The sequence below is a fragment of the Epinephelus moara genome, chromosome 20 (genome assembly GCF_006386435.1).
Source record: "Epinephelus moara isolate mb chromosome 20, YSFRI_EMoa_1.0, whole genome shotgun sequence".
NCBI classification, from domain to species: domain Eukaryota; kingdom Metazoa; phylum Chordata; class Actinopteri; order Perciformes; family Serranidae; genus Epinephelus; species Epinephelus moara.
In genome coordinates this window covers 37,888,742-37,902,182 of record NC_065525.1, presented here as the reverse complement: position 1 = coordinate 37,902,182, position 13,441 = coordinate 37,888,742, and the positions used below count along the sequence as shown (strand labels likewise).

The 13,441-nt window shown below is 45.7% G+C and overlaps 1 protein-coding gene across 1 annotated transcript in view; it reads left to right on the top strand.

Moving 5' to 3' along the window:
* The window catches only part of LOC126407782 (cadherin EGF LAG seven-pass G-type receptor 1-like), a 35,468-nt gene that overhangs the window by 15,697 nt on the left and 6,330 nt on the right, over positions 1–13,441 (top strand). Inside the window, exons 3-29 of the mRNA XM_050072978.1 lie at positions 647–869; positions 1,413–1,528; positions 1,913–2,001; positions 3,857–4,002; positions 5,019–5,182; positions 5,367–5,492; positions 5,607–5,773; positions 5,925–6,110; positions 6,415–6,528; positions 6,793–6,967; positions 7,061–7,202; positions 7,330–7,450; positions 7,528–7,708; positions 8,257–8,358; positions 8,463–8,557; positions 8,633–8,842; positions 9,078–9,258; positions 9,458–9,595; positions 9,677–9,884; positions 10,033–10,200; positions 11,255–11,375; positions 11,462–11,837; positions 12,014–12,126; positions 12,241–12,320; positions 12,463–12,589; positions 12,724–12,846; positions 13,162–13,253. Of these exons, the coding sequence (XP_049928935.1) occupies positions 647–869; positions 1,413–1,528; positions 1,913–2,001; positions 3,857–4,002; positions 5,019–5,182; positions 5,367–5,492; positions 5,607–5,773; positions 5,925–6,110; positions 6,415–6,528; positions 6,793–6,967; positions 7,061–7,202; positions 7,330–7,450; positions 7,528–7,708; positions 8,257–8,358; positions 8,463–8,557; positions 8,633–8,842; positions 9,078–9,258; positions 9,458–9,595; positions 9,677–9,884; positions 10,033–10,200; positions 11,255–11,375; positions 11,462–11,837; positions 12,014–12,126; positions 12,241–12,320; positions 12,463–12,589; positions 12,724–12,846; positions 13,162–13,253 (4,084 nt within the window). The remainder of the gene's footprint in view (positions 1–646; positions 870–1,412; positions 1,529–1,912; positions 2,002–3,856; positions 4,003–5,018; positions 5,183–5,366; positions 5,493–5,606; positions 5,774–5,924; positions 6,111–6,414; positions 6,529–6,792; positions 6,968–7,060; positions 7,203–7,329; positions 7,451–7,527; positions 7,709–8,256; positions 8,359–8,462; positions 8,558–8,632; positions 8,843–9,077; positions 9,259–9,457; positions 9,596–9,676; positions 9,885–10,032; positions 10,201–11,254; positions 11,376–11,461; positions 11,838–12,013; positions 12,127–12,240; positions 12,321–12,462; positions 12,590–12,723; positions 12,847–13,161; positions 13,254–13,441) is intronic.

Below are 13,441 nucleotides of genomic sequence, written 5' to 3'. Positions count from 1 at the left end.
AGCAAAGCTAACATCAGGACGTCATCTGTTAAAAGCCTCCCGTTGTCGGATACGACATGAAACTACTCCAGTTAGCTCAATCATGTTGTAACTAAGACATCCGCTGGAAAAAATGTTTTTTTCACGGATGAGCACATGTTTGATAAAATGGAGTTAAATCACTCTGCATCCATTTTCAAGCTCTGTGTGTGTTTGTTTCCTTGCGGACGAGAAAAGGGGGAGCGCACATTTCCGGGAGGGCGGGTCCTTTTCAAAAATGCAAGAGGCGTTGCTTTGTTGCTGGCCGTTTTCGCCAGTGTGTTAAACACACTTTAGAGAGGAGTGTCCCCAGACTAGTTACCTTATAAACTGTCAGTGTCCCCACAACTACACCTTTCTGTCAGTTTTGCCAAAACTACACAGGTCACTTACCTTATAAACTGTCAATGTCCCCACAACTACACCAGTCAGTTATTTAATAAACCGTTGGTTTCCCCACAACTACACCCTTCTGTCAGTGTCCCCACAACTACACCCTTCTGTCAGTGTCCCCACAACTACACCACTCAGTTTAAAGTAATTTAATAAGCTGTCAATGTCACCACATCTGTTTTAAGTTTAATGATTTGGAGGGAAAATGTCTCTTTATGCTTCTGTCTCTGTCCAGGTGAGCGGTGTCAGGTGGACTCTGGGTCTGGACATTGTGTCTCAGGTGTGTGTAAGAATGGAGGCAGGTGTGTTGACCTGCAGGCGGGTGGATTCATGTGTCGCTGTCCCGATGGAGACTTTCAGACGATGTACTGCGAAGAGACAAGTCGTAGCTTCCCGCGACGATCCTTTGTCACCTACAGAGGCCTAAAACAGAGATTCCACTTCCACATGTCCTTCAGGTGAGACAACCTGTGCTTCCACCTGTCCTTCAGGATAATGGACAAATAAAAATGCATAAAAAGTGACTTGAACTTAACTGATTATAAAAACTGCTGCAGAGTAATTTTCTGTCCATTGACTGATTCATTAATAATTTCAGGTTAGAATATAAGTTTTTATTTTATTTCGTTTTTATTTTTTATTTTTAGATTGATTGAACTGGGAAAAGCCTCAGCGTCCCGGCCCCAGACAGATAATTACTGTATCAGTGAAAGATAATCCACTCTGTATCTGTACTTTAATAAAGACAGACATGCTAAGCTGCATCCGTTTGTTTCAGGAGGATCTGATCTGAGGTCAGACTCACCTCAGAGACAACAGGAAGTGATGTGGCTCTGTGCTGTCTGACCTCTGACCTCTCTGTCCATTTATCTCTCTCTTCCCTCCATCCTCCTCTTCCTGAACTTTACAGGACATTTTCCTGTGTTGAATAATCACATTCTGTTTGGTTTTGTTATTTTACATGTTGTATGTTGTGTCACATGTGTTGTGTGTTGTGTCAGGTTTGTGAGCAGGGACCGGAACGCTCTGCTGTTGTTTAACGGTCGATTCAATCAGAAACACGACTTCATCGCTCTGGAGATCGTCAACGAACAGATTCAGCTCACCTTCTCTGCAGGTAGAAACTCTTCTTCATCACCTTCACTGGAGCTGAAGATCTTTTACTTCGGTCACTACCTCAGCACACAGCACTGTATGTCTAATCTGGAATCAGTCCTCACCATCCAGTGTCCTCTTGTGCACACAATGAGAGGCTAATGAGAGCAATTATTGCGGTATCTCGAGATAACAAGGCTCGTTTTCTCAAGATGACTAAATAATTAGCCCATTATCTCGACATTACAATAAAACAAAATTGCATTAAAATGTAATTAAAAGCATCCTCGGCTTCTGTACTGAGATACAGTGATGAGGTAAATGTGCTCATTTCATCTCCACCAGTCGTTACTTATTAAGCACCTGATATCAGTTTGTTTATTGTTTACTTCTGTGTGCTCTGCAGGAGAAAACAGGACCTCTGTGGAGACGTTTGTGGAGGGTGGAGTCAGTGATGGAGAGTGGCACACAGTTCACCTGCACTACTACAACAAGGTCAGTACTTTACAAGTTCTGTATTAATGCACAGAGATGCCTCCACCATCATATTCACTCTGCAGCTGTCTGACATCTGTCTGACATAAAGGGATCAGTAAACTGAACCTGAGTGGTCCGACTCAGAGGAATCACTGTACCAAACCGGAGCGTCCGACTCAGAGGGATCACTATACTGAAGTGGGGCATCCGACTCAGAGGGATCAGTGATTCAAAATGGAGCATCTAACTGGAAGGGATGAGGGATTTGAACGGGAGTGGTCCGACTTGAAGAGATCACTATACCATACTGGAGCATCTGACTCTGTCTGGATCACTGAACCAAACTGGAGTGGTCTGACTCAGAAGGATCACTGTACCAAAACAGAGTGTCTGACTTGGAGGCATCAGTGAACCCAACCTGAGTTGTCCGACTCAGAGGGATCACTATACTGAACTGGGGCATCCGACTCAGAGGGACCAGTGATTCAAAATGGAGTGGCCCAACTTGGAGGAATCACTGAACCGAACCAGAGCGGTCCGACTCGAAGGGATCAGTGAACCAAAATGGGGCGGTCCAACTTGGAGGGATCAGTGAACCGAACCTGAGTGGTCAGACTCGCAGGGATCAGTGATTCAAAATGGAACATCTAACTCGGAGGGATGAGGGATTTGAACGGGAGTGGTCCAACTCGAAGAGATCACTATACCATACTGGAGCATCTGATTCTGTTTGGATCACTGAACCAAATTGGAGTGGTCCGACTCGGGGAGATTGGTGATTCAAAACGGTGTATCCAACTCAGAGGGATCAGTGAACTGATCCAGAGTGACCCAACTCAGAAGGATCAGTAACCAAATGGAAGCAGTCAGACTTGGCCGGATCACTAAACTAATCTGGAGCTTCTGTCCGTACCATAGCAGTCCGACTCAGAGGGATCATTGAACCGAACCAGAGCAATCCAACTTTAAGGGATCACCTTACCAAACTGGAGCGTCTGACTCGGTTCGGATCACTGAACCAAACCACATCAGTCCTCTGAGGGATCACTGAACCGAAAGGTTGAAGGATATCCTTTGATTATGAACTCATCACTCTCTTGTGATGAAACGCAAATAATAAGGAATGAATATGAAGTAATTTTCTGATGTAGAATTGTACTCTCAATGTTTTAATCAGCAGAGTGTCTCTGGGTGCTGATGAACTGTTCGATGTGTCTCCTGCAGAAGTGTCTGAGTTCTGTTGTTGTTGAATGTTTAGTTGTAACGTTTAGATGCTGCAGCTCCTATCAAATCACAGTTTCAGTACACAGCCTTGGCTCTCCTCTCTGTGACAGAGTTTCTTTCAGTTATTATAATCTTCATTAGTCTGCAGGTATTTTTCCAGGAACTTGGGGCAGGAAATACCAATATGTAAATTCCATGTGGTCAAGCCTTATCTTTTCATCGACCTGACTTTAGTTTTACTGTCTGTGGGGAGATTTTTGTCCTCACTGACAGGAAGTAGGAAAACATCATAGGCGTCACAGAGCTGCTGCTGTGGGATGTGGTGAAGGTCTCATCACTCACCCCACTGAATTCTGGGAAGCACCTGCTGACCTGGCAGATCACACACTGACCCTGCAAACACCAGAGGAGAAAACATTGTCATGTAGTCTGACAACATCAAACACCGGATGTTTCACCTCTGCAGCGCCCCCTGCTGGTTTAACATCTTTTATATCAACAGTTTGTGTTAAATACAGAAAACAGCTGTTGTTTACGTGAATGTATTTAATGATCTCTGCTGTAATAATATGAAAGCCACATTACATTTATACCCTCCTGAATGAAACTTTGCTCCATCACCTCCTCCCTCTGCTCTGTCTCTCTCCAGCCAGCTGTCGGGCGTCTCGGCCCGTCTGCTGAGAAGGTGGCGGTGGTTGCTGTGGACAACTGTGACGTGGAGGTGGCGATTCGTTTTGGCAGCCGGATCACAAACTATTCATGTGCAGCTCAGAGAGCTCAGACTGGACTGAAAAAGTGAGACAGTGTGTGTGTGTGTGTATTGTTATGTAAATGATCTCTGACCTCATTCAGTCACTGTTTTTCAGTTTTTTTTGTATTTTAGTTTCTGGGTCAAAGGTCAGATCTTTTATATTGTGAATATCGACTGAACAGATCAACATAACATCTCATGGTGTTTATAATAAATGGCTCATAGACAATACATGTACATTATACATATACATACATTAAGTGTCAGGTCTCGACCCTCAAAGTAATATTAAGATAGATTTGAATATGTAAGTTAATAATTCTTAGCTTTGTATTTGTTAATTTATTTAAATGTTTTTGCTTAATTATTATTAATTAATTATTTTATAAATATATTTTAACCTCCTGAGAACCCAGCTTTTCTTTGGTATGTATTTTTGTTCGAGTTTAAAGCCCAGTTCAGACCAAAGATTTGCGAGGAGATTAAACTGTTTTAAACCGTTGCAGAGAAAAGTTGCAGTGGTGTGAACTATTCGGTCCTGGCCCGAACATGGCTGTGCAAAGGCAAATCATGCAACATATCTTTGAGCCTTGTGATTTGTTTGTTTTGTTACTCTGGATGAATTTTCCTTGCTCTGTACTCCAAACTAGGAATGTCCTTTTTGGTTATAGGAAAAGTCTGTCACACCTAATTGGCTTGTGTGAAATGCTGAGATAATACAGTAATAAAGTCCCAATGTCCGCAAATGAGTACTTCCTAATTAACAGCATGTTAGCTTGTTTTATTTACTAAAATTGGTTACATTTGTTGCAGACTGACTTGACAGAAATGGCTGCCATCTTATTTGTACATGGATTATTGTAGTGTGCTCTTACTACCACTAGATGTCATCTAAGAGTGTCCACAAACGACGACAACAGATCTAAGTCAAGCAGAGGTATATGGTGCAGCAGTCCCAAATGCAATGTCCTCATATGAGGACGCAGTTGTCACATTAGGTGTGTGTATTAACATGTTGAAATGTGTCTCTAATGCCTGTCATTGTCCCTGTGTCCTGCAGGTCGTTGGATCTGACTGGTCCTCTGCTGCTTGGTGGCGTTCCCGACCTGCCAGAGGATTTTCCCGTCAGGAGTCGAGACTTTGAAGGCTGCATCAAAGATCTGAACATTGATGGACAGCAGGTGGACATGGCTCGATTCATCGCCAACAATGGCACCAAAGCAGGTACAAGATGGAGGAACTCTGCAAAAGAACCAGAGACTGTTCACTGACAGGTTCCCTCTTCATGTATGAGGTTGTATCCACGTGGTTGAATGCACCTGTAAGTTTCCTCAGTGAAATAAATGTCATGTAGAGTAATGGACAATAAAGAATATTGTATCTGTCTTTTATTGACTGTCTGTCTCAGGCTGTGCAGTGAAGCAAGATTTCTGCAGCAGGACGTTGTGTCTGAATGGAGGAGTCTGTGTCAACAGGTGGACATCTTACAGCTGTCAGTGTCCCCTCGGCTTCGGAGGAAAGAACTGTGAACAAGGTAAGACAGGTCCACAGTCATGTTACTTTAACATGTCCACAATCGTGTCCCCTCTGAAGTTTATCATGTCCGCAGCCGTGTCCCCTCTGAAGTGTAACTTTAACATGTCCACAGTCATGCCGACCCCTCTGAAGTTTAACGGCAAGGCGTTGGTGTGGTGGGCGGAGCCACAGGTGACCATCAGTGTGCCGTGGTATTTAAGTCTGATGTTCAGGACGAGACACAGAGCTGGAACTCTGCTGAAGGCTGATGCTGGAGAATCATCCAGGATTCATCTGCTGGTGAGAGGATGAACTGAATTGAATATTAGACCTGGAGCTTCTAGCCTTGTTTGTTTTTTTTTTCTTTAATTTTAAAACTGTAAAAAGTAAAAAGTGTGTCTCAACCAGGTGAATGTCCTCTTCTTCTACTCCTCTACCTGTCCTCATCCAGCTCAGCAGCAGTCACCTGAGTTTCCAGGTGTTTGTGGGTGTGAAGCGCTTTGCTCTGCTAGACTTTCGTCAGACTCGGGTTGACGATGGAGAGTGGCATCATGTCCTGATGGAGCTGAAGAGCAGCAAAGATGGAAAGGACATCAAATACATGGCGGAGGTGTCTTTGGACTACAGCTTGTTTCAGGTACAAGGACCGAAAACTTAGCCCTGTAGTCAGTTACAGATGTATATCAAAAACTGCTGCAGATTCTCTACACAACACACACTGAGACACTTGAGTAAAATACTGCAATGAAAAGTGGCTCCAGACAGGTTCCCTGTGGCACTCTATGGAGTTAAAATCAGGGTTAGAACATCACATTTAACTTTTCATCCATGAGACAGAGTTGTTCTGTTTGCTGTGAAATCAGAGACCTGCTGGTTTGTTGTGGAAAACCTCCTGATGACTTCATCGCAGGATGTTTTTTAAACTGTTTCCTGTCCCGCAGTTGTCGGTGGAGATTGGTAACGAGCTGCCGGGTCTCAGGCTGAAGAGTTTATTTGTTGGAGGACTGATGAAGAAGAATGGCTCGGTGGTGAATGGATGGAGAGGCTGCATCCAGGTAAGACTCACCTGTCCATGTTTCATCACAGTAAATACTCTGTACAGGAAGCTGAAGTTTATACACGTTTATCAATCCCAATGGGCTCTATGGGCCTGTTCTTCGGCTTATCTTCGGTCTGATTATTAAATTATCATGTTGTTAGTTCGTTAGATTTCTGTTTATGGTATAAACATTCATGCCAGGTGTCCCACCTTGGACTCTGGGTACATGCTAATTATCAGATCCAATCACTCATTCAGTCACTGATCAATGCCTCCTCAGGGTGTGAGAATAGGTGAGACGTCCATGAAGCTGGCTAACGTTGACTTGCGGGGTGGTCGGAGGGTTGGGGTTGAGGACGGCTGTGGCACAGTCAACTCGTGTGGAGACGCCGTCTGTCCACCGCATAGTCGCTGCAAGGACATCTGGGGAGATCACACCTGCACCTGCCAGCCAGGTGATTGTTATCAGCCTGATTATTAGTGAACTGATTGATTGACTGATTGACTGATTGATTGATTGGTCTGTGTCATGATCCATTATTTCCCAGGATTCTTTGGGAGGGACTGTGTGGATGTTTGTCTCTTAAACCCCTGTTTGCACGACTCCACCTGTGTCCACCACCCGAGCTCTCTGCGTGGATACCTCTGTCACTGTGGAGATGGTTACCATGGAGACTATTGTCAGTACAGGTAGGTTAGTTTCTGTACACATATGACTGTATGAGATGGTCATCTGTCAGTCTGACAGAAGGATTGATGGATATTTCATTAATATCAGTATTGGTCACTGATGATGATTGTTTTGTGTGGATTTCAGATCAAACATGCCGTGTTCTCTGGGCTGGTGGGGGGGGCCAGTCTGTGGTCCCTGTAACTGTGATGTCTCTAAAGGATTCACCAGAGACTGTAACAAGACTACAGGAGAGTGCGGCTGTAAGGTAATAGCTCACACACACTGACTGAACTTGTGTTTTAATTGTAAACTTGTGTTTTCAGTGTGAACTTGTGTTTCCAGGAGAATTACTTCCGTCCAGACGGAGGTTCCTGCCTCCCTTGTGACTGTTTCCAGCTGGGCTCTATGTCTCGGACCTGTGACTCTGAGACTGGTCAGTGTCTTTGCAGGACAGGTGTGGTCGGACGTCAGTGCAACACCTGCAACAACCCATACGCTGAGGTGACACCCAGAGGCTGCGTGGGTATGAACGAAGATTTGATGTTCCAACAGTTTAATCCACTGTGGTTTTATAAGAACAGTTTATGCAGGGATGCAGAAGCTTCCTGGTCACTGACTCAGTTTCATGTCTCCTTCTTTGTCTCCTTTCTTTTTTCTGTGCCTCCTGTCTTTCTAATTTCTAAAATGTCTTTCCTTCTTCCTTGCCTCCTTCCCTGTCCTTCACTTTCTATTCTTATTGTCTTTCCTGCCTCCTTGTTGTCTTTCTTGGCCTTCCTTCTGACCTGTTCCCTTCACTCTCTATTTCTCTGCCTTCTTGGCTTTTTGCCTGAGTCTGTCCTCCATAATTGCCTTCTTGTCCACTCTGCCTCATTTCCTATGTCCTTGCCTGCCTTCTCTCCTCTCTGCTTTCTAACCATATCATTGCCTGACTTTTTCCTTTCCTGCCTCCTTTGTGGCTTCCTTCCCCCCTTTCCTGCCCTCTTCCCCATGTTCAATCCCTTTTCCTTCGTTGACACCTTGTCTCCTGACTCTTTCCTTGGCTCCTCACTGGCCTCCTGTCTCGTCTTACAGTTGTGTACGACGTCTGTCCGAGGGTGTTTGAATCGGGACTCTGGTGGCCGAGGACTAAGTTTAATCATCCTGCAGCTGTGAGATGTCCCCGAGGCGCCTCAGGTCAGAATTAACACAAAATACACTGTTAATTAATGTAAAGTGTTTGTTTACAGTAAAACTGACTTATCAGAAGCTCTGTCATCTCTCTGGCCACGCCCCCACAGGTACAGCTGTACGTCACTGTGATGAGCAACATGGCTGGCTCAAGCCTCTCCTCTCCAACTGCACCTCACTGAGCTTTAGACACCTCCACATCCAGGTACATTAATGACTGACTGTTTGTTATTCGCGTATCGTGGATTCATACTCACCTCTCTGACCTTTGACCTCGCAGGAGGAGGAGCTTCAGAGAAACGAGACAGAGTTGGGCGGTGACAGGTCACGCAGGCTTGCTGCGATGCTGCAGGAGGCGACCAATCAGATGGAAGCTCCTTATGACCGTGACCTACAGACGGCGTTTAATCTGCTGAGTGTGGTGCTGCAGCACGAGAGCCAACAACACGGCTTCAAGCTGGCCGCCACGCAGGACCGATACTTCCACCAGGTTACACTTTTATTTCTAATATTTCATTTAAGTTTTAATTAGTACAATCAATCAGTCAATCAATCAATAATTCAATTAGTTATTTAAGTTATTTCCTCCAGTTTCCACTCTGTCAAATGTCATCGTTCAACTGGACGTCTAGATTCTATCTTCTGTTTGATTCTATCTGTTCAGAAACAGTTTGTATTGAACATATTCTGATCCGTCTGATTCCTGTTGAACACCCGGTGTGTAGAATATCGTACAGACCAGTAGCATCCTGTTGGAGCGGAGTGGCGAGCTGCAGCATCAGGTTCAAAGGTCAGAGGGCGGTGCTTTGCGTCTGCTGAGAAGCTTCGAGCTTTACGCCCAAACCCTCGCCATGAACATGAGGAAGACCTACCTGAAGCCCTTCATCATCCTCACTCCCAACATCAGTGAGTCTGACGGCAAAGCTCAACAGTTTATGTTATCTACATCAGAAACACAAGATCTTTATATTCAACTTACAGGATCTCCAAAAATATAAATGATGATTAATATAAATAAAGCTGCAGGCAGGTGGGTTCAAGCAGACTTGTTATGACTTCAATGAACGTACTTATTCAGTAAACTGTTCTCTGTTTCTGTCCTCAGTTTTCTCTGTGGACTTCCTGGACAGCAGCACAATGAAGCCCCGCCTCTCTGACGTGCAGAGAGAACTTCCTATTGACCTCCAGGCTGCTGTCCATTTCCCACATTTCACTTCACCGGCTGATGTTAAAGCTGCTCCAGGTATCAGAAACAGAGTCACTGGGGAAAATAAAACATTTAGTTTCATTCAGTCAAATGTAAATCTTTCCTTCTGATCTGTAGTTTCTACAGAGACACCGGCTGAGCAGCCTGGTGATGTCATTGGTCATGTCAGTGGTGGTGTCAATCAGACTGTGTCGCCTCCCTCTGAGTCTTCTTTTAAAAAGAAGCGTCAGGCTGAGGCACCAAGCTCGCCGCTGGTCACTGTGGTGATCGTCTACAGAACTCTGGGAGACCTGCTGCCACAGAGCTACGACCACCAGGGCCAAAGGTACAACACTATCACTATGGCAACAACACTGACGACCACAACAACAAAGACAGCATGATAAAACAACAATAAAAACCACCACAATGGCGACAACAAACAACTACATGTCTGTTGACACAAAGATGTTTTATTATTTGTGTGTGTTCAGAGCGCCAAGTCGATCCGTCATCAACACTCCTGTTGTCACTACAGTGATGTCCAATGAAGGTGTATCCTGGCTCCGACCTCTGGACCGCCCCGTCATCCTGCAGCTCCGCCTACTACAGACAGAGGGGCTGGTGAGCCCACGGTGTGTCGTCTGGACTCACTCAGCAGGGTGAGCTATGCTAAGCTAGGCTAACAGTTTCCCCCTGCTTCCAATAAGTGTGCTAAGCTAGGCTAACAGTTCCCCCTGCTTCCATTGTTTGTGCTAAGCTCAACTAACATTGTTGCCCTGCTTCCAGTGTTTGTGCTAAGCTAGGCTAGCAGTTTCCCTCTGCTTCCAGTCTTTGCACCAAGGTAGGCTAACACTGTCGCCCTGCTTCCTGTATGTGCGCTAAGCTAGACTTAAACTTTCCCCCTGCTTCCAGTGTTTTGTGCAAAGCTAGGCTAACACTGTCCCCGTGTGTCCAGTGTTTGTGCTAAGCTAGGCTAATAGTTTCCCCTGCTTTCAGTGTGTGTGCTAAGCTAAGCTAATAGTTTCCACCTGCTTCCAGTGTGTGTGCTAAATAAGATTGCTAACATTTCCCCCCTGTTTCCAGTGTTTGAGCGAAGCTAGGCTAACAGTTTCCCCTGCTTACAGTGTGTGTGCTTAGTTAGGCTAACAGTTTCCCCCTGCTCCCAGTGTTTGTGCTAAACTAGGCTAAGATTTTCCCCTTGCTTCCAGTGTCCTTGCTAAGCTAGGCTAAGATTTTCCCCTTGTTTCCAGTGTCTTTGCTAAGCTAGGCTAACAGTTTCCCCCTGCTTTCAGTGTTTGCGCTAGGCTAGGCTAATAGTTTCCCCTGCTTCCAGTGTGTGTGTGCTAAATAAAATTGCTAACATTTCCCCCCTGTTTCCAGTGTTTGAGTGAAGCTAGGCTAACAGTTTACCCTGCTTTCAGTGTTTGCGCTAAGCTAGGCTGACAGTTTCCTCCTGCTTCCAGTGTTTGCGCTAAGCTAGGCTAATAGTTTCCCTTGCTTCCAGTGTGTGTGCTAAATAAAATTGCTAACATTTACCCCCTGTTTCCAGTGTTTGGGCGAAGCTAGGCTAACAGTTTACCCCTGCTTTCAGTGTTTGCGCTAAGCTAGGCTGACAGTTTCCTCCTGCTTCCAGTGTTTGTGCTAAGCTAAGCTAACATTTTCCCCTTGCTTCCAGTGTTTGTGCTAAGCTAGGCTAACAGTCTGATGTTTCAGGGTGAACGGGTCAGGCGGCTGGTCTTCCACAGGTTGTGATCTGATCAGCAGGAATCAAACTCACATCACCTGTGGCTGTGTTGATGCGTTGAGCGTTGCCGTGGTGATGTCCAGGAGAGAGGTAGGACCCACCTGAGACAGACAGTTTTTGTCCACCCTGAAACCTGGAAAAAGTCTAAATAAAGTTTTATCTGTTTGTGTCATCAGCGTGTGGTCGCTCTTCCTCTGAAACTCGCCACCTTCACTTCCCTCTCCTCCTCGCTGCTCTTCCTCCTCGTCACCTTCGTCCTCCTCTTCATCCTCACAAACCTGCGCTCCAACTTAAATAGAATCCACCTGAACCAGGTGACCTCCGTCTTCCTGTCGCAGCTCATCTTCCTGCTCGCCATAGAGCGAACACAGAACCAGTCTGCCTGTACGCTGGCAGCCATTTTTCTGCATTACTGCTGCATGTGTTCGTTCTGCTGGATGTTGGTGGAGGAGCTGCACGTCTACCGCATGATGACCGAGATCCGCAACATCAACCACCGTCACATGACCTTCTACTATGCTATTGGCTGGGGTGTCCCCGCTGTCATCACAGGTGAGAAGACGACTTACACGTCCAGAAAACAGCCAACATGCAGCCTCACACAATGTCCACACTGGACTGTTAGAAAACAGGACAGTGAAGGACACAAGGTGGGAGGACAGCAGATGTGAGGACAGCAGGTGGAGTGTATTCCGTGGTTGATTTGTGTCCTCCTGCTTGTCCTGCAGGTGTCTCTGTGTCTCTTGATCCTGATGGTTTTGGGAGCTCCGGGTTCTGCTGGCTGTCTCTCCAGGACTCTGTAATGTGGAGTGTTGTTGGACCCTTCACTGCTGTCCTCATGGTCTGTCCGTCTCTTTACGTCTCACAGTATCACATTCTGAAGGTTTATTTTGTTGTTATTTTCATGGTGCTGTTCTCATCATGGTTTTTAATTGGTTGTCTCTGTCTCCTTCAGGTTACCATGGTGATGTTTGTCCTGGCAGTTAAAGAGTCCAGAGGACAGAGACAGACGAGCTCTGAGACGGCTGAACTCAGGTCAGTTCGATTTTTTAGATTTGAATCTGTTGGCTTTACAGCAGATCGCTGATGAGTGATTCCTCATCTCCTCTTCTCCTTGTTTCCTCTCATCATCTCTTCCTCTCTTTGTTTCCTCTTCTCTCTTCCTCTCCTCCTTCAGCTCCTCTCTGAGGTCAGCCATCTTGTTGCTGTTGCTCCTCAGCGCCTCCTGGCTGTCAGGTGTGATGGCAGTCAACAGTGATGTCATTGCCTTCAACTACCTGTTCTCCATCTTCAGCTGCCTGCAGGTATTTGTCTTATTGTTAATATTATTAAATTGACTGGTGTTTAGCGACCAGGTTATTCAGCGCTTCCCGTCTTTCTTGTCTGTCTCTCACTATTTCATGATATTAACCTCTCCACCCTCCTCTGTGTGTCGCAGGGCGTCTGCTTCTTCTTCTTCTACTGTGTGTTCAACAGAGAGCTGAGGACGAACCTGAAGGAGATTTTCATCAGGAGGAAGAGAAGCAGAGAGCTCAGGAGCCAACACACCGCCGTCCTTACTGTACGTCGTGTCATCACAGTAAACACAACAACAATAGTAGTTACTGACACCTATAGATGGGTGGATTACTGAACGGGCCTAGCGGGTAGTGGCGTGTCAGGAGCCCCCCACCTCCATCCCTGGCCACCTTTAAAATGTCACTCAAATTGACACGTACTGATCAGGAAGAGATTCAAAATAACAACACAGAGATGCAAAGAAACTGCAAAGCCACACTAAGTTACTATCAATCTGTTAACAGACGTCACCTGAGCAGCTCACCTGAGTGTAACTAACTAACTAACTAACTCAGTCTGTTCACTTTTCTCTCTCCAGCGCTCTCTGAACAGGAAGCAGTCATTCTCTGGAGATGAAGGTCTGTATCGAACCGCCATCGGAGAGTCGACGGCGTCTCTGAATAGCAGCAGGTGAGCTGATCCTCACCTGGCAAGAAACTTTTTTTTTTTTGGTTAATATCACAGTTGAAAACAATTTGAACGATTTCAATGGCAAACAGGAGGAGCTGCCAACAGCCACCGCTGCAACTAACAAACTCCACAAATCCATTCAGCAGCTCCAACATCCACAGTCAGACACACGACTGCCTATTTACTGC